The 21,095-nt window shown below is 37.3% G+C and overlaps 1 protein-coding gene across 2 annotated transcripts in view; it reads right to left on the bottom strand.

Moving 5' to 3' along the window:
* Positions 1-16,312: 16,312 nt before the first annotated feature.
* The window catches only part of pds5b (PDS5 cohesin associated factor B), a 100,468-nt gene continuing 95,685 nt past the window's right edge, over positions 16,313-21,095 (bottom strand). The window contains exons 34-35 of one of the 2 annotated variants that reach the window (XM_003219158.4): positions 20,445-20,583; positions 16,313-18,859 (exon numbers count right to left, since the gene is read on the bottom strand). In XM_003219158.4, the coding sequence (XP_003219206.1) occupies positions 18,824-18,859; positions 20,445-20,583 (175 nt within the window). In that variant the 3' untranslated portion in view covers positions 16,313-18,823. The remainder of the gene's footprint in view (positions 18,860-20,444; positions 20,584-21,095) is intronic. The other variant, XM_016992609.2, reaches the window with a different exon arrangement.

Here is a 21,095-nt window from a genome sequence, read left to right as displayed (position 1 = left end):
GATAATGTGTTCTGGATTTCATTTGTGTATTTTTGGAAGACTGTAGCTTTAGCAAGGTGCTTTTGGTTTTTAGTGCTCAGAATACAGAAATACTTCAGTTGATGTGTTCATGAACATTAATAACCAGAGACAAAAATTACACTGAAACAATAGGAATGTATTCCTGCATCACAAAAAAAGAAGAGTTCAGAATATTTCACTAAACATTTCATTCAAAGCATTTCATGCACATATAAAATGAATGAACCAGATTTGCAGGCATAACTTGAAAGCTTCATTCAAAATGCATCCAGAGATGGTCTTTTAAAATTTCACTAACCTATTATTTTTCTTATGATTTATATTTTGGCACACAAACATGCAGATATTTGCCTCTGAAGGTAGCAGATGAGAAAGCTTATTTTATTTATTATTATTTACAGCATTTATATTCAACCCTTCTCACCATGAAGGGGAATCAGGATGGATCACAGAACATATACACGGCAAACATTCTATGCCATTAGACATACAAGACAGACAACAGATAGAGGTATTAATTTGGCATTTTTCCAACTTTGGCATCCAGGAGGTTGTGCTCGATTCCGGCCACGGGGGGGGGGGGGGGGGGGGGTTGTCAGTCCAGCCTCTATAACAATGACAAGCCCTTGATTACAAACTTTCCTCATGTTCTTTTTTATCACCAGCATTTCTGGTATTTCTGGTATTTGCTTTTATGGTGCTATAAAATACCTCCCCGCTTAAGTGGTGCCTAATTTCTCTACTCACAGCTTCACAGCTGTTTTCAAACTGCTTAAGTGGACAGTGAGCTGGCCTTTTTGTCTTTCCTTTGTTGTATACACATGCTCAATAGGGGTTTCTGCTATTTGCCTTGCCTGTTGTAAACAGACACACACAACTGCAGTAGGATCAACAAGAACAGAATGCCATTATTTCCTTGCTCAAGCTTCTAGTCTATTGTTTACTGTAGATATGCTGCTGTTACCTGACAGTCAAAATTTGTGTCTCCCCACATATCCTTCTTATTACTAAGGTTGCTAAAAAAAACTTCAGCTAGACAAAGGACAAGAAAGGGAAGGAGGGAACTGGCTAGGCATAGGTGTTTTAAAATAAATAAATCTTCTTTGCTAGAGGAATTATTAAGAAAAGCATGCCTGTACATATTTGTGCTTCATCCTGATTCATGGTAATTGCTTGCCCTTTTTTGATAATTAAAAGTGATTCAGCTTTATTCAGGACATTGTTGCTGTAAAAGTCAATAACAACTTAATTAATTTGCTGTCCTTGAATACAATGCCATAAATGTAATGATTCATCAGTGGTGGAAAGACAATTAAAGTCACTGTAAGAGGCGTATTGATGGGCTATGACATAGTCATAGTGATTGCCTTGGAAGACTGTATAGAGTTATGTGATCTATGCCAGGGCTTCTTAAACTTTTATTTATTCATGACCCTCTTTTTGCCTGAGGAGTTTTTATGTGACCTCAGGTATATAGGTATATAAAATAGGTGTACAAATCAAACATTTACTGATAATAAATAATAGTTTAAACAAATGTTGATATACCAACAATTTTACCATTTGTTAAAGATGAATGCCAATAGGTATATTAATGAGATGGATTTACTTGTTTATTTTTCCATAAAGAGTTAAATCTTGGCTGAAACTTCAGGACATAGAACATCTTCAAATGTTTTCATGCCACGCTGGCATGCTTGGTTTGCAGCCTCAAGTGGCAGAACACATTCGGTTGGCTTTCCTTTTTTCTGCTGAATTGGGGGACCACAGTGAGGTGTTTTTGGAGTCCATACCTACAACTCAAAAGGTTCTGGGTTGCAGAGTGGGCCATGTGCATCCACCTTAACTTAAAAACTTCACAAAGATAGAAGATTAAGACAGTTTATGAGCTCCAGCTTGTAAACATCGTTTTGCATCAGAGGCAAAAGACTTTCAAAGACTCCAGAGAGATGACTGCAATCATCAAAATCTCCCTTTGTAATATATTGTTTTAAGCTATTTTATAATAGTCCCGGGTGGAGTTAGCCCTTTATTAATCTTGTTTTCAGCAAACTCATTTGGTTATCTTTTCACCTTGTCTAAAGTGCCTCTGTATGTTAAGGGTCTTAACAGAAGGTATAGTCCCCGAGTAAAGCTACTCAGGCATGCCAGCACATTGATGGTGCAAATGCCTCAAGGGATTCAATCAATTTGTCAAAAATTCCAAATGACTATATTCAGTTTTATGTCTAGTTTGTTTAGAACAGTGGTTCCCAAACTTATTTGGCCTGCCGCCCCCTTTTCAGAAAAAATATTACTCAACGCCCCCTGGAAAGGGGGTGTGGCTTAGAGGGGTGGGTGTGGCCCCTGTTCCAGAGGGCGGGGCTGAGCCTCTCCCCTAGTCCAAGTTGCAGGGCTGCGAGGGGAAGTGGACGGGGCCACAAATGGGCGGTCAGGACTGGGATGGGCGGAGTTACAAGCTCTGAGGCAGGGCTGAGCTTCTATCCCTGTCCTGCAGCGCTTGCCAGGACACAAGGGGTGGGGCTAGAGGAGGGGGCAGGGCCTCTATATCCCACCCCCGTGTTCTAACAAGTGCCTCAGGGGTGGTATACAGAGGCTCTTGGGAAGACGCCCCGCCCCTAGCCCCACCCTTTAGTCCTAAAAGGCCTCTCAGGAGAGGTATACAGGCTCAGTCTTGTCTCAGGCTCTTGGACGGAGGCCCCGCCCCCTTCCCTAGCTCCGCTCTCTGTGTCCCAACAAGCACCTCAGGAAAGGAATAGATTCTCAGCCTTGTCTCAGGCTCTCGGGAAGAAGCCACACCCCTCCCCTGGCCCCACCCCATGTCCTAATAGGTGTCATCACTGCCACCCTGGATCGCTGCATCGCCCACCAGGGGGCGGTAGCGCCCACTTTGGGAATCACTGGTTTAGAAGGACCTGCTGTGGGATGGGACACTGAGGGTGCATCTACATTGTAGAATTAATACAGCTTGACACCAATTTAACTGTCATTGCTCAGTGCTATGAAATCCTAGCATTTACTGTAGTAAGGGATCAGCACACTTTGACAGAGAAGGATAAAACTACAGATCCCATGATTCCATAGCATTGAGTCATGGCAGTTAAAACAGGTCAAACTGCCTTATTTCTATAGTGTAAATCAAGCATGGGTAAACTTCAGCCCTCTAGGTGTTTTGGATTTCAATTCCCACAATTCCCAACAGCCAGTAGGCTGTTAGGAATTGTGGGAGTTGAAGTCCAAAACACCTGGAGGACCAAAGTTTGCCCATGCCTGGTGTAAATCTACTCCAAATTATCTTTAACAGTTGGCTGTTCAGAATATGGCTGGCTGTACCAGAATATTGCAGAACATCCTACGTGTATCTGGAAGTATCAGTTTGCAGTGGGATTGTTTTATTTTTGAAAGCTTCATTTCATTTTCTCAGAGACTGTGGGCCTTGACACAAAGCTCACAATGGTGGTGAGGAGGAGGAACATGGATGAGAATCTTTCCACTGATGTCAGTGAATTTTACATCAAGGCCTACATGAAGGTCACAGTGTAAAAGAAAAACTGACATTTAGATTTAATCATAATCAGATTTGTAATTCATTTAAAAGCAGCTTTTATGTTTCTAAAGAGAACAATATGAAATGTCTGGGGTTTTTAATGCAATGCTTAAGCTAAATGTTGCCATCATCACAAATGAAAAGTATTTCCTTCTCTCTATCTTTAATGAATGTAATGATTAACGGCCATGACATCTGTGTTCCTTTTGAATAATGTTATCCTAAGTGAAAATATTATTAGACATATAATTTATGTAGAACAGAATATTTTAACATAAGTCATGTTTTAAAACTTTACAGTCACATTTGGGTGGGCGAGGTTGAACATACAGGGTGAACACTTGGAAATATCATCGGGAAAGTGGCATTGATTCCCCACATCAGGTAGTAAATACTTCAAATTATTCAAGGAATTTCTTGAATACAGACTGCATTTAATTTTTACTTCCTAAATTTCAGTTCCAAACTGTTCCTCCAGTCTCCATCTTAACCCAGCAGTCTTGAACCAGCAGTGTGTAATTACTCAAGTCATTCGTGCATCTTTGGCTCGTAAAAAAACCTCCCAAAGACTGCTCATTATAACAGAAGGGATAGTCTATATACCTTACATATTTAATGTATACCTGCCCTTCAAAAAAGAACTGCAAGCAGCTAATAGTTAATACATCTTGCTGAGCTAGAGTAACCTAGAACCCAATTCTATCATTTGGAGGCTGGAGGTTCTATATACCCTTACTAGTAACTTTTTGGGCATTTCCACATTACAATGCAAGTTATTTGAGACACAGCTTGGATGTTTTGAAGGTGGGCAGATACAGTTCTTGAAACCCCTCATCCAGCATGGATTCTGGGAAATATAGTCCCAAAAAGGAGATTTCTAAATTCTGCTGGTCTGGCTGCAACAAAAGGTCTTATGTCCAGTGGAAGTATTTTGATTTGTTTGTAGTCACGGAATTAAATACATTTAAGCACTTAAAGCTTCCCCAAACTCCATTGTTTTACAATGTCTTTAAAGTTCAAATTTATTTATCATATCAGAAGCAAAACCGAGGGTACAGTTGTAATGTACAGTAGAGTCTCGCTTATCCAACATTCTGGATTACCCAATGCAGTCTGCCTCCCACCCAGATCCAGAGCTGTTTCTCTAGGCAGTAAGGATTGAACTTTTTATGGATTTAACTTCTGACAATGTGTTACTGTAAGTTCATTTTATGCAAGTCTATCTTTATTTGTAGTCAAATTTTAGTAGTCAATGTTTTCAATACATTGCAATGTTTTGGTGCTAAATTCGTAAATACAGTCATTACTACATAACGTTACCGTGTATTGAACTGCTTTTTCTGTCAAATTTGTTGTATAACATGATGTTTTGGTGCTTAATTTGTAAAATCATAATGTAATTTGATGTTTAATAGGCTTTTCCTTAATCCCTCCTTATTATCCAACGTTTTCGCTTATCCCACGTTCTGCCGGCCCATTTATGTTGGATAAGTGAGACTCTACTGTTTTTAGAAACAGATACAGTATAAAGTTCAAATGATAATGAATGAATCAGCTTGGAGAGAAATTGCCAACCAACAGATGAATTGCATCCTACAGACAGCAGATGTACATGTAAGATGTGTCACGTAGAGCATGGACCTAGCATGTAGGATGACTCATACTTGGTAATTGTCTTGAAGTTGTCCTTCTGGGACTATATAAAAATGATAATAGCATAAATATTAGCAATTTTAATAAGGTCTTTAAAATAAAGCACTAAGTGACTTTAAATCTTGAGCAGTGGTGTAGCTAAAACCCACTTTTAGGTTGGTGAACAATTCAGAGCTAAATGATTATTTTTGTAATGTTCTAATTTTAAAAAATAGTTAAAAAACAGGAAAAGATACATGTGGTACACACACTCCATAGATTTCAAGTTGCTTCCATTTTATGGCAACACATATGCTAACAAAGGGGTTTCTTGACAAGATTTGTTCTTAGGGAGCTTTATGTTTGTTTTTCTCTGAAGGAAGGAGGGATTTGGGCCTCATCTACATTGCCATATAAAATCCAAACTATCTGCTTTGAACTGGATTTTATATATATATATATATATATATATATATATATATATATATATATATATATATATATATAATTTTGATCTTAATTTTAATTTTGAATGTTTGTCTTAACTGTATATTGTTTTTAAGGCATTGAATTGTTGCCTATCTGTACCTTGAGTCCCCTTTGGAGTTTGAGAAAGGCAGGATATAAATATATTAAATAAAGAAATAAATATTAGTCCACACTGCCATGTAATCCAGTTCAAAGCAAAAAAATCTGGATTTTATATGGTAGTGTAGATAGGGCCTTAGACAAGGTCACCCAGTGAGTTTCCATGGTTGAGAGAGAATTCAAACCCAGAGTTATAATCCAGCACTCAAACTACGAGGCTATGCTGTCTCTCAGACACACATATATTTATGTGTTTTGATTAATATTATTATATGATTTGATTAATATTAATTCTAAAAAGAGAGCAGCAGACAACATGATTAAGGAGCTGATCAAGAGTATTTAGGGTTTTCAGATCAATAATAGAACAGGGCTTTTGTATATTAAGTTACACAGAAGAATGAAACTCATCAAGTAAAGTAACATTTGATGAAATTGTTTTTTATCCAGGGAGAGCCTGATATAGTAATGCTCTGAGTGTTGGATTAGGACACTGAGTGACCAGGTTGCAGGTCCCCATTTGGTCATGGAAATCCACTGGATGACTTCGGAAAAATATACCCTCTCAGCCTCAGAGAGAAGGCAAAGCCCTTCTGAACAAATTCCCCCAAGACAATCCTGTGACAGGTTCACCTTAGGGCTGCCATAAATCTGAAGTGATTTGAAGCACATGATAGGAACCCTTTCCCATTTTTCCGCTGGGAACCTTAGGGGTCTTCTGTTGCTTTTCAAATAAGTCTAAAGGAACCATGCCTTGCCTTTTATGAGGACTCTGCTACCATCAATCTTTGACTGCAGCAGGGAGGGTGGGTGGCTTCAGAGTGGTGAATGGGTATATGGGGGAGTGATTCTCTGCAGTTCTACTGCAGGTTGTCAGTGAATTATAGCAACAAACCATGTAGCCAAGAGATCATTCTGCTTGAAATGCAGGGGTAGTGTTGTTTGCTTGTGATCGATCTTGGAGAGCCACCAAAAGAAAGAAACAATTCTTGAAAACTTCAAGGCCCCATGGCTTGCTTTAGTGGCAGCTCTGTCTTAAAAACTGAAGCACGTAAATATTTATTAAACAATATAAAAATAATAGAGGCAGCAGATTTTATCCCTTTCTCTCAACGTTTAATCTTATTCTAACAATGCAACTGTAACACAGCCTAAAGTTGACCAATCACATATTGGACAAATGACAACAGCAGAACTCTAAAAGAATATGAATGCACAACATGTTCCTGTCTTAACTTTAAGAATAGAGGCAAACGTAGAATTACTGTATTTTTAATTAGAAAAACTATCATTTAAATAGAAATTTTAGAATTTTGGAGTAGATCATGGTGAGGTGACCTGTATACTTACTTGCTCAATCTACTATCAGTGTGATAACTGTTGGCAAATGATTTCAAGTTCCTTCTTCTTCCTTGCAATTATTATTTTTAAATCAGACCAATTGGACAAAATTAGAAAAATCTATGCTCTGTAAATATACAGGCAAACTATCTAGGGCAGGAAGTGACATAATTAGTACCGGCAATGCAGGTAAGAAGTAGTATGAAGAAAAATAAACATGAAGAAAGGTTGAAGGAGCTAGGCATATTCCTCTCAGTGAAGGGTTGACATGATGGTCCTCTTTAAATACCTCAAAGGACTGTCACAGAGAGGAAGGGGCAGGTCTAACAGTCTGAAGTTAAAAGACGGCAGGTTTTTTTATTGAATATTAGAAGGAACTAGTTAATGGTAAGAGCAATTTGGCAACTGAATCAATTGCCTAGAGGTGGCTATGTTCCTTATCTGGGAATGGTTTAGATTTTGCATTGAGCAGGGGATTGGACTCAAGGGCCCATGAGGCCCCTTCCAACTTAGGGATTCTGTGTATTATTATTTGCTGCATGAATATGCTTGAAAGAGTGGAGTGTTGTGAAAATGGATGGGAGTGAGTCACATAGACAGTCAGATATCATTGGCTGCCAAATCCCATCAGCCCTAGGCAGCATGATATAAGGTAGGACACACTGGGAGTTGGGATCCACTAGTGGAAGGTTACAGATACAAATATACTGCTCTCTGTTTCTGAATTTTCTTATGGCAGGTGTTTACATGGTCTATCCCAATAATAATAAGGAGAATGCACAGTTTGGCCATCCTCAGTTGAGTCCATGCCTTTATAGCAGTCGGTTCATTAGCGAAGTGCATAGTAGTTTTTGTGTCTTGTCACGGGTGAAAATATAGAAGAGTCTGGAGCAGCGTTCTTCAACTTTAAGAGCTGAGAACCATGTGGCAGGTGTGAAAGGCTGGTCTGAATGCCACCTGACATGGCTCCATGCGATTTCTTTCTCCAAGCTGAAAACCCATCTCAAAGGACATCATTTTGGGACAGCTGAAAATGTCCAAGCAGCAATGACAGCTTTGAACAACATGAAAAGTGATCATGTGCTCTACTACTATGAAGAGTGGCAGCAACGCTGGAATCACTGTATTCGATCACAAGGAGCCTATTTTGAAGGGGGTAAACTGTAATTGCATATATGTTCAATAAAAAAATCAAATCAGTCTCATTACTTTTGTGACAGACCACATATGTTTAGTGTGAAGGTTTATACCTGTTTCAAATTATCCACTAAAGAAATCAGTCAACACCTTGTTTTTCTTTGAAAGACTTAGCAGAATAGGCAAAAAGCCAGTGACTATGTTGGCTGTGGGAATCTTGGACTTGTCATACAACTCTTGCACATTCTGCTAATGGGGTGGCATGTCCCTGATGAGTTTTTGTTTCACAAATTATTTTTAGCATTACTCCTCCCTGGGTCCACTTCCTGCCACTAAAGGAGTGCACACAAGTATTCAACTTCCAAAATCATTTTGATTAGAAGCATTTTGCCCCCTTTGTGCCGGCCGATCTCATTCTGTTTTTGATTGCTTATTTGATACGGTTCTTGTTTTTTTGTTTGTTTTTTGCTTCCCCAGCTTAGCAAAATATCTGGTAGCTCAGTGACAAATTTGGAAAACTCAGAACAGAGACAAGTGAAATGATAACAAACTGCTTTTTTATATTTAATGGATTTTCTACTGTGTACACATGATTCTTCCAAAAAAGCAAAGTTGTGTGAATTAAGTATGAAGAGTTTGGGAAAGTTAATTTTTTAGACTGGTTATACTGATTGTGTTATTCTAGCAGCTTGTCAGAAAATGACATCTCCAAACTCTAAAATGTGGGGTACTGAGACTTATATTCACAAGGTGTGTTCTGCAGATTTGAGAGGACATAGTGATGAATCATTGTTGAGGAATTATATTAATACAATCTCAAATCAAGCTATGAGGCAGTCACATGATAGAATGTATTGTCTGTAAAATATTTACTTTCCAATCTACCATAGACAGAATGAAAAAGTTTAATGGTCTGCTTTTCCTTTTCCTTTTAATTCCATGTGACTTTTAGTGCATTGGCCATTTATGGATAACTAATTAAAATACCATTCCTGTTTCCTGTAGCAGCCCTCGCTAATTTCCATGACAAAAGTAGTTTTCCCGAAACTTTGCAGAGAACCTTTACACTGGAAATGTTATTCAGTTTCTTGAGAACAGGAACACCTTTGCTTTACTGCTGATAATAAGCATAGACTTCCTTTTACAGTGATTTCACTACTAAGCAAATAAGATTTGTAGAGAAACCTCAGGACTCAGTGGAAAACCTAATTGCTTGCAGACATGATGTACCCTACGTGTAAAAGAAAATCTACATTAAGAATGCATGGGACCCAACTGGCTTGCTTAATGGGTGCCATGACATTACTAAGATAAAGTGCTACAGGAATGAAATACTTAATGTTGCTTTTCCCAAATAAAGATGTATAATAAATTATGGAATTATATCAAAGTGCTATAATTGTATAGTGGGAATATATCCCAGATGGTGATGCGTTTTTCATTCTTTACTTCATAACAGAGATGGGAAGAATTCAACAACTGCATTTTTAAGCCTCCAATGAACTCGAGAGAAAGAAAGACGGCAAAATTCAGTGTTGCGATACACTGCCAGTATTAAGTTGCAAACTATAAAGTGCAACAGTTTACAAAGCAAAGTAAAGGGAAACAATCACTGTAATTTTAAAGGGAAGATTCCATCCAAGTTTTGGTCATTTTTAGCCTTGCATCTGTAGGAAACAAGCAAAGAAAACCCTTTTCCAAACACCACTATATGTTACTATGATCCTGGAACTTAAGTCTTCTAGTAATCATTGTCTTCAGTTGCCACAGACTTCAATATGATACTGTCTTAAAGTAAAGATACTTAAAATTTTTAAAAAATTAAAAATCCAAAGTTACTTGAATAACGTTAATGAATGAATAAAAGTAACATCTAATCTCAGTGAATAAATATTTAGTGAAGTAAAAGAAACGAAATAAAAAATTCAGCCCTTTAGCAATTGGTCAACCTGAAAATGGACCCTGCCCCAGCCCTGTTGCTCAGCCATGCTTAATATATGACAGATCAATGCTGCTCCATTTGTGGGATCCTGCTCATTCTACCAAATGAAATCCAAAAGTTCATGACCATATAGACCAGGCATGGGCAAACCTCCGCCCTCCAGGTGTTTTGGACTTCAACTCCCACAATTCCTAACAACCTACTGGCTGTTGGGAATTGTGGGAGTTGAAGTCCAAAACACCTGGAAGGCTGAAGTTTGCCCATGCCTGATATAGATTGTATAATTAAACACACACTGGAGAAAAATAATAGAAATCAATATTGAAACCTCTATACAAAACATCCGGCTAGCATTAAAATGTAACTTCGAAAACATGATCTGATTTCTTCCGGTTATTTGTTAGGAAGTCAGATTCAATTTCTACTGAACCTGTAAATTAAAGTTCCAAATCACCTGCTCATGACTTGCAGACTCAAGGACGTGGCTTTCTTGACTACGTCTATCCGCAATGACACCTTCCTCTTTTCCTACTGGCTTTTACTTCACCAAACATTATTACCTTTTCTAGTGCATCACGTCTTCTCATGTTATGTCCAAAGTGCAAAAGACCCAGTTTAGTCATCTTAGCTTTTGAGGATAGTTTAGGCTTGATTTGTTCCAGGACCTATCAATACAAATTAGCAGTGTACATTATTAATACAAATTAGCAGAGCACAGTATCCATAGGACTCTCCTCCAGCACATTTGAAATGCATTGGTATTTTTCCTATTGTTCTTTAGTGGGCAGGTCTTACAACCATAGACATGAAATTGGAAATGCGATGGCATGGACAATCCTAATTTTAATTTAGATTACCATATGTATCATTACACTTCAGAATGTTGTCTAGTCCCTTCCAAGTTCTAGCCTTCATCTGATTTCTTGACTGAAGTCTCCATTCTAATGGAAAATCTTGTACTACAGGGAGTTGGAACTGAATGGCCTTTGTCGTTGATTCTAATGTTTTTATTGTCTCCTTTAAAATTATGTAAATCATCCATGGCCATTGATTTGTTTTCATCATGTGCAACTGCAAGTTGCCTTTACACTTGTTTTCCTGGACTTTCTTCAGTAATCATTCCAAGTCTTTGCTATTTTTTGCTTATTAGTATAGTGTCATCTGCCTATCTTAAATGTTTGATGTTCTGTCCTTAAATGTTCACACCTTCTTCCTCTGAGTCTAATCCTGTTTTACATATGATATGTTCAGCATACAACTTAAAACATTTCTCTGTATTCTATCCTGAGGATTGTCCCATGTCAAGTATAGGTTACACATAACGACAATCAAATGTTGTGGCATACCTATTTATTTAAGAGTGATCCAGTTTTAATGATGTACACAATCAAAGGCTTTGCTAAAATCAATAAAGCAAGGGCTAAGTTTATTCTCAAATTCTTCAATGTACTCCATTATCCAAAGTATATTTGCAATGTAATTCCCCAGTGATTCTTCTTTTCCTGAATAAAGCTTGGACATCTGGTGTAGAAGTTTTTGTTGTATGATTTGAGCATCACTTTGCTTGCATGGGTAATTACCATTGTCCTATGTTTGTCTCAATCTCTATATCCCTAATCTATGGACCATTGTTGTTGTTGTTCTCATATTTGTTGACAGATTTGTTAGAACTGGAATACGTTTCCTCTGCCTTGAAGCAGCTCAATTAGTTATCTGTTCATGATAATTAATTTCTCTCAAGTGCTCTCAATGCAGCTTTCACTTCACTTTCTAAAATTGTTTCTTCCCAGAATGAATTTGTCATCCTTTCATCTCTTTTATATAGCTCTTCAGTGTATTGCTCCTACTGGCTTTTCATTTGTATGTGGTCATATGTTTCCCTGCTAGTCAGTTCATCCTTCTTTCAGTTTAGAATTTCTTTTGATTTCTCAGATCTTGTGAGAGATCTCGTTCTTCCTTTTTTGTTCTCATCTTCTATTGTCCTGCATTGGTTAGTAGCTCGTCTTGTTCCTGCACAAAGTTGCATTCAACCATGGGAATCAATAGCCCTCATGTTTCATAAATTCAGGGCTATGGCTTTATCTATTGGATTGTGGTCATCTTTTTCTAGTCCCAGCACTATTGTCTTTTCCAGTCAGTCATATTGTCTCATGATGCATCCAGAGTACTTTCTTTAGTCGGTGAAAGTTTGGGGTTTATTTGCTCTAGAATCCATTTATTTGTTTTGGTGACTCTTGTTTCCTGTAGAACTCTCCTCCAGCACCATCCTTCTTCTCTCCTGACAAAGTTTCACAACCATATTGAATTATGCATGATTCTTTGATATACAACCATCTGTCTTTGTACTTGAGGATCACATCTAAGGAACAAATCCCTAAGTGGAAAGATATATCATTTTTATTAAAATTTCTATAATCTCTTGTGAAATTTACAAGTTATAGTTCAAATTAATAACTTTTGCAAATCTGATGCAGCAGGGCTCATTTTTAGTTCTCCAGCTACAGAAGTACCAATCTATTACATGAATAGGAAAACTGAAAGAAGATAGAACAGATAGGCTTGACATACTGTAACCCAGAAGGAAACCTGTTTTTTTTCTAAATATCAATATGTGAAACTAATTTTCATATATTACATAGAATGTATATAGAAGCAAATTGAAATGCTGGGTTGTTGTACGTCTTTCGGGCTGTGTGGCCATGTTCCAGAAGTATTCTCTCCTGACGTTTCGCCCACATCAGGAGAGAATACTTCTGGAACATGGCCACACAGCCCAAAAGACATACAACCACCCTGTGATCCCAGCCATGAAAGCCTTCGACAACAAATGGAATGCTTCTGAACAGTAACTGAGAAGTTAAACTCCTTTGTCTTTCCTGATTTAAAGCACTGCCTGAATCAGAGTTACAATTTTGAAAGCCTCACAATTGTGCCTTCTGTCAGGTGAGTATATGCGCCTAATTCTGATTTTTAGTCTATCTTGCCCTTCTACAGATGGCAAACTAAAGTTGGCTCCACCAAAGTCCCAGTAGGCTACATAATCACTCTTGTTAGTAATTAAAAGTGATGTTTTTGCTGATTGGAAATCACTTGTAGTTTCCTTTTTACTGCGCTTAGGGCTGATTTGCAGTGGGTCCTTCTGAAATAGGCGCTAACACCAAAACTGTGCCACCAGACAGTATTTTAACTGGGGAAGAACCCTTTTTTTAGATGGAAAATATTCCATGGGGATATAAAAGTTTGGAGGGAATCAAGAACATATGGCTTCCACCTGTCCTAAATAAACGAACAATTTTTTACTGATGGTAAATAAAATTATGCCAATAATTCAGCCTACCTTTCACTCCATCACCCGCCATTTAATAGCTCTATCAAAAGATTTGCTACTATGCCAGTTTTGCTGCCAATTCATATTTAATCTATTGTCAGGATGCAACAAACATGATTTCTGTTAGTATCAGTGGCTAGACTTGTGTGGCTGCACTTTATATCATATATGTGGCATACATGCAGTATTCATAAGAAACATTAATTGTAATGTAAAATAATTTGTTGGTGCTAATTTATGAAATCTATATATGTAATGTTGAATCTCCCTCTAGGAAGAGAAATTCACTCCTGAAAGTGTTATCATGGGGAAAAGGTATCTCTACTGAAGCTTTATCACCAATCCTTGTTTCCACAACAAGGCAATTTTTTCAAAATCCAATGATCATAGGGATAGAAAGAGATAAAATCTTCTGAACAGGGGCACAGACAGCAAAAGAAACACCACAGGGGTGTTAATCCTTCCCTATGCTACCCAAAGCTAAAAAATATGTATTTCTGACCGGAGTTGCACTTTAAAATGTATCTGTTCTGACTTACAAATTCAACTTAAGAACAAACCTACAGAACTTATCTTGTTGGTAACTTGGAGACTGTTTGTATGTTATAGTCATCAAAATGACCACCATATGGCCACTTATATCATCAATGCTATAGGCAGGGGAACAACATATATAAATATATATAGGCAGTAGATAAGATTCTATAGACTTCTTTGCAAGTTGGATTTGTATGTAAGTCGGAATGACTCCAGCAAATAATATATTATCATTATAGATGATTCCTCGTGGCCAAATATGATTGCTTTCTAAGTGTAGGACCTTGGCAGTGGGTCCGTAGGTTACTATAGAGACCTATTCTTGACCTGTATGTTCTTTCAAGTGAAGACGTTGATTTCCAGATAGACGGCAGTCCTGACAAGGGTTGGCTTGATGCACCTTCCTCTTGACATGTTTCTCCCTTTCACCTTCCATTCATGCCTCTTCGAATTTCACAGCACTGTTGGTCAAAGCTGACCTCGTTAGAACACTCGAGGGCCAGGGCTTCCCAGTTCTCAGTGTCTATGCCAAAGTTTTTAAGGTTAGCTTTAAGCCCATCTTTAAATCTCTTTTCCTGTCCATCAACATTCTGTTTTCTGTTCTTGAGTTGAAAGTAGCATTCAGGCATGGCCAGTCCAGCAGTTGATGGCAGAGGATCGCTTCCATGCTGGTTGGTCTTTGCTTCTTCCAGAATGCTGACATTTGTATGCCTGTCTTCCCAAGAGATTTGCAGGATTTTTTGGAGGCAACGCAGATGGATTCATTCCATTGTGTATGTGTGCGTGTGTACAGCTTAGGGTTAATACCCCTGTGGAGTTTATTTTGCTGTCTGGGCCTGTTCAAAAGATTTCACCTTACTTTCAGTCCCTGCAATAATTGGATTTTGAACATTGATTTGTTGTGGAAACAAGGATTGGTGAGAAAGCTTCAGTGGAGACACCTTTTCCCCACGATAACTTTTTCAGGAGTTAATTTCCCTTCTTAGAGGTAAATTTCTCTCACTTCTTGTTGTCTCACCCTTGTTCTCAACTATGAGTTGTTTGTGAGTCGGATGTTTGTTAACTCGGGGACTAACGATAGTTAGATTCATTCATTCCAAATACTCAGCATGGCTACAGAAGCCATGTGCAATGTAGCGAAGCCTGAACACTGCACCCTTCATGTCTAAGCAAAACAAGTGCTCAAGCACTCCACTGACCGATGGCACTTAAACCGATTCCCTACTCAAATGACATCAAATGAGGACCATAAATGCAATATTGACATTGAAAACACACTAGCTTTCTGTTATATATGATCCTATCCTGGAATCATTGATATCCCAGTAGTGTTGACTCTTCTGCCCATATATAACATCCAAATTGTTACATCTTGTTGTGTGTGGCTGTTTTTCTCTGTTGCAGTCTCCTTCCACTTCCTTCAAGTCATGAAGGAACACCATGAAGCCAAAAAAGTTGCAACACAAAGTAAAGGAAACAATAATCACTTGAGATGGAAGTATATTGGGATGGCAACCCATCTCAAAGCCCACAGAGGGAAAATGCAGCCTCCATTTAGGGAAGGAATTGCTATTTACTATTAATAACAAAGCCTAGCAGGCATAGAATACATACATTAATATTTTTGTTCTTGAGAGATTTCTATGGACTTTTCATACAATATGAGAACTTTACTACTTACTATGAGAAACCAGCCTTGTACTGAAAGAATTTGGTGTCATGATCTATCTTCTTAGTTCAACTCATAACAGCCACATTCTAGGGTTTTCTTGACAAGATGTATTTTAAAAAGATGTTCTATTGCCCTTTCTCAGGCTCAGAAAGTGTGGCTTGCCCAAAGACACACAGTGGGGACTCCATGCCTGTGCAGAAATTCAAACCCAAAGTTCTAGTCCAATACTGAAACCACTACACTATGCTGTTTCTCGACAGAATCTATACATATACATATATGTATATATATATTTCCCCTTCAGTCAAGACTTTTTGTAATCTAAACATGTTTACCACATACCACATTTCTGGGAAATGATGCAAAGGAAAATAACCAGTTTTTGGAAGTTGAGTAATTGAAAACCCTAAAGCAAATTTCGAAACAAATTTTTTTACACACATACAGATTTGCTGCTTCACTTGAGCAAGAAGGTGATACATAAAAGTGGATTAATATGACTGGCTGCAGAGTACGGCAAGATAACATTGTAATCTCAGAAAAATTTCATACTTGAACTTTCAACGGTGAGGTCAATTTGACTGTTTAATGTTATACAGTACATACTATAAATTGAACATAATTGAAGAGCACACTAACTGCATTTTATCATATTGTCTCTTTATACATTATTTTACTGCAGCTACTGTATGCAGACCTGAAAGTATTAGTACATAAGATATCTATTATACTTGCAGGAGAATAAAACCTTTAAGTTTTAAACATGATCCCATTTCATCTGCACCAGTTTTTCCCAATTGCAAATCTAAAGTGACAAATTGCCAGGAAATAAACGTTCAAACTGCTGAACTATAGATTACATTTAAATATTACAATTTAGGAGCAATTAGTCTGCAGCAGTACTAAAGGAAATATGGCCAAACTATGTTCATGCAGATAAATCTTCAACGGTCTGCAAGCAGTTTTGAGTACCTTTTGATATTTTGTGTAAAATGGTCTTACAGATATACTTCATAAGTGTTGTCAGTGCAATTTTGTCAATGAAGAAAATTGAATACTAACACTATTTTTTTTTCTTTTCTGGGATATAAAAACTCTTATTTTCACTGTTAAACATTGTGAGGCGTGAGGGAAATTCTAAGTGAAAGTCATCTGAACCACCTTTAGTGAATGCTTGGAGACAGCTGTTACCAAAAACCATGGGCATAACAAGAAAGGACAGCTGAAGAACTGGAATTATTTGCTAACAGGGCTTCTAGAAAAAGCACATAAAGCAGAACAGCTTGGTCAACACAAACTGCCTGGCTTTGTCTATTGCTGCTGTGGATTTTTAAAAAAACAAACATAAAAATTATATAATAAAACAGCGTAGAAAAAAGTTGAATTTCCTTTGAAAAATATACTCGCAAGCATGTTCAGGAACAACCATAATGCCTTGCCCCTTCCCTAGCCTATATCCCCCTTGAAATTGTAACATAAAAGATGCCTTTGTTAATTTATGACAATGTTCTATTATTCCATGAGATAAAATATTAATAAGTTAAAATCAGATTCTCTAACATTTACTATTTGCCAAGCAAGAAGAAAACAGCAAGTTAAACTATAAAGTGTGCCTCGCTAAGCATAAATAAAGATCTATACATTTTGGTTCAAAGACGATTTGCAAAACTGCATACAGAACAATGCCTTAAGTAGTTTCCCAGTTTTCTTTTTTTGAAATTTTGCTCAAGAGACAAAGTTCACTCACTTCAAGGGAGGACATAAAGTGAAGCTCCACAAATATTATGAGGATTCCAACTGAAATATTCTGCCACTCATCAACTGAAAGCATGTTCAGCATCAGCCCACCGCAACTGCCCAAACCCACACAGAAATTTTTTTTAAAAAAACTCGTTAACAAAAAAGAAAATACAACAAGCTCTTGGTAGAAGATTCTTCTCAAGAGGCAATGTAGTATATCCTACAGCCAAATAAGACTTTTAAAAATTACATTGCAGTTTCATTACATTTTTGTTTCATAGACATGCAACTCACTGTGAAATACAAAACACTTGGCTCTGGAGAAGGAACAGCTTTTATAAAGACAGACTGCATCAATAAAATTTTCTTTGCGATTAACTTTACATAGCAATAAAACCTGCATTTTCACTAACGTTCAGATATCAGGTTTCTTATTATAATGCAACAATTTGCTCTTTGTGAACATAATGTTCGGGAGGGAATATGCACACTGAGATACTAGACTAATAAAAATTCAGTTGCAGAATTTTATTGATACAGCAGATTAACAAAAAAACTATTAAGGAAAATAAAATGATAGGTGTTCATTACATTATTTAATAAAACAATTTTAAAATCAAACTGTTATTATTTTTTTTTAAATGCTCAATGTCACAAGAGGCCCAGAAGAATCTGGTATCAATACTGAGGTGTGTAAAATTCATGTTCTTTCACAAATCTGCATTTAGCTGTATTACTTTATCCCGCATTGCTTCAAATGCTGTCTGGCACCTCCAAAGACAGGCAAGGGCCAACAGTAAACACTGGATTAGATACATAAAAGAGCCCACAGTCTTTTCTGTTACTTTCTAACAAATACTGTCAGAAGTATCACTATTTTGTCAAGGTGATTTTTTTTCACAGTTAAATGCCAAGAAAAATAAAAATACAGACGCCGACAGATATTGCTTGATATCCATTCTACTTTTTCCTCCTCTTCTGAAATCAATAGATCTAACAGACAGCTTGGTACTGTCAGGTTTAAAGCTGCAGTAAAAGCTATACAAGCACTTTAGAAGTCAGAAACTTTTTCTTTTAAAAAAGGATTATTTACAGGCAGTTTCTTTCATTCATGAGTCTATATAGCCAGCGCACATTACACTTCACAAAAATCCATGGTCAATGATATTCATGTGTGTGGCTTATGCTTGTGGCCTGGGTTTCCAAACGCAGGGGCGGGCAAAACTGGCCTAGCTTTCACCAGAAACCCCAGTTGTGAGCATGAACAGCTTTCTTCAGTCTGAAATAATAAAGAAAAATCTTCAAAGACTTCACTTTAAAAGGCTGGCAACAGCTTGTTCACCGTCTTTCCCTCTTGGATGTCCTTCGGCGTGCCTGAGATAAAACAGCACATCAAATTATATACCCCAATCCAGTAGGAAGATCCACAAAAGCGTATTTATCACATTGTGCATCAAAGCCACAGATATAATGGTATTTAATATCAATTCAAATTACAGAAAAGGAGATACCAGCTGAACATTAGGAAGAACTTTTGACCATAAGAGATGTTCAACAGTGGAACTCACTGCCACAGAGTGTGGTAGAGGCTCTTTCTTTGGAGGCTTTTAAACACAGGCTGGATGGCCATCTGTTGGGGGTGCTTTGGTTGTATTTTTCCTGCATGACAGGGGGTTGGACTAGATGGCCCATGCAGTCTCTTCCAACACTATGATTAAGTGCCAAAGGCAACAATATTCACTGCATTGTGCATCCCCATCCACATATCATCAAATATAGATACAGTAGAGTCTCAATTATCCAACACTCGCTTATCCAACATTCTGGATTATCCAACGCATTTTGTAGTCAATGTTTTCAATACATCATGATATTTTGGTGCTAAATTCGTAAATACAGTAATTACTACATAGTATTATTGCATATTGAACTACGATTTCTTTCAAATTTGTTGTATAACATGATGTTTTGGTGCTTAATTTGTAAAATCATAACCTAATTTGATGTTTAATAGGCTTTTCCTTAATGCCTCCTTATTATCCAACATATTCGCTTATCCAACATTCTGCCGGCCCGTTTATGTTGGATAAGTGAGACTCTACTGTACATTTAAAATGTTTGCCTAGAAGCAGAGCAGCAAAGTATAAATAGTATTTACAATAAAGCATACTTTATACTATTGGAAAACCCAATGGGTATTACCACAGGCAAGCCTATCCTGCTTATTTAATAAATTGTGAGCAATTTCTCATCTACTTCATGTAAGTGTCCATTTAGTTAAAATCTGAGAATTTTAGCGACATCTGAGTTATGTCCTCCCCCCCCCCCCGCCCCCAAACAGTGGAATAGATGATTAATAACAAAATTAAATCTATTAGTCTCTTTGTAACAGACACAGAGAAAGAAGGAAGAATACTTTTTCACTATTTCTTTATAATGTGTGCACTCTAAATTGAGAGAGTAGAAGTATATGGATACAGTAGAGTCTCGCTTATCCAATGTTCTGGATTATCCAACGCAATTTGCTTCCACAGCTATTCCTCTAGGCAGCAAGGGCTGAACCTTTTAAGGATTTAATTTCTGACAATGTTGTTACTGTAAGTTCATTTTATGCAATTCTAACTTTATTTGTAGTCAATTTGTTAGTAGCCAATGTTTTTGTAGTCCATGTTTTCAATAAACTGCGATGTTTTGGTGCTAAATTCGTAAATACAGTAAATTACTACGTAATGTTACCGTATATTGAACTGCTTTTTCTGTCAATTTGTTGTAAAACATGATTTTTTGTGCTTAATTTGTAAAATAACAACATAATTTGACATTTAATAAGTCTGTTTTTAATCCCTCCTTATTATCCAACATTTTCGCTTATCCAATGTTTTGCTGGCCCGTTTATGTTGGATAAGTGAAACTCTACTGTATTCACATCTTGGCCTACAATGCACATGGATTTCCGTACTTTGACTGTGGAAACTTCCTCTTCCTCCATTGTTACTTCCTGGGAAATATCTTGAATGGGAGAATTACTCTGAAATGCTTCCATTTCTTCACCAGATTCATTTTCTTTAGTTGCTGTTTGCTTTGTCCGTCCACCCCTTCTAAAGTGGAAAAAACACAAATCAAGGTATTCATATACACATTATGTTAAAACCAGAAAGACAAATTAGGGCAGAGGCCATCACAGTATCTAATCAATATTAAATTCTTTTTTTCACTTAACCTTATGCAGTGCGGGAAAAAGTATTTAGTCAGATACCAATTGAACAAGTTCTCCCACGTAAAATGATGAGAGAGGCCTGTAATTGACATCATAGGTAGACAGCATGAGAAAACACATCCAGAAAATCATTGTCTGATTTTTCACAAATTTATTTGCAAATTATGGTGGAAAATAAGTATTTGGTCACCTACAAACAAGCAAGATTTCTGGGTCTCACAGACCTGTAACTTCTTCTTTAAGAGGCTTCTCTGTCCTCTACTCACTACCTGTAGTAATGGCACCTATTTGAACTTGTTATCACTATAAAAGACACCAGTCCACAACCTCAAGCAATCACATTCCAAACTCCACTATGGTGAAGACCAAAGGGCTGCCGAAGAACACCAGAAA

Source organism: Anolis carolinensis, chromosome 3 (genome assembly GCF_035594765.1).
Source record: "Anolis carolinensis isolate JA03-04 chromosome 3, rAnoCar3.1.pri, whole genome shotgun sequence".
Lineage (NCBI taxonomy): Eukaryota > Metazoa > Chordata > Lepidosauria > Squamata > Dactyloidae > Anolis > Anolis carolinensis.
The sequence above is the reverse complement of the archived record's forward strand: the minus strand, read 5'-3'. Positions and strand labels throughout refer to the sequence as shown.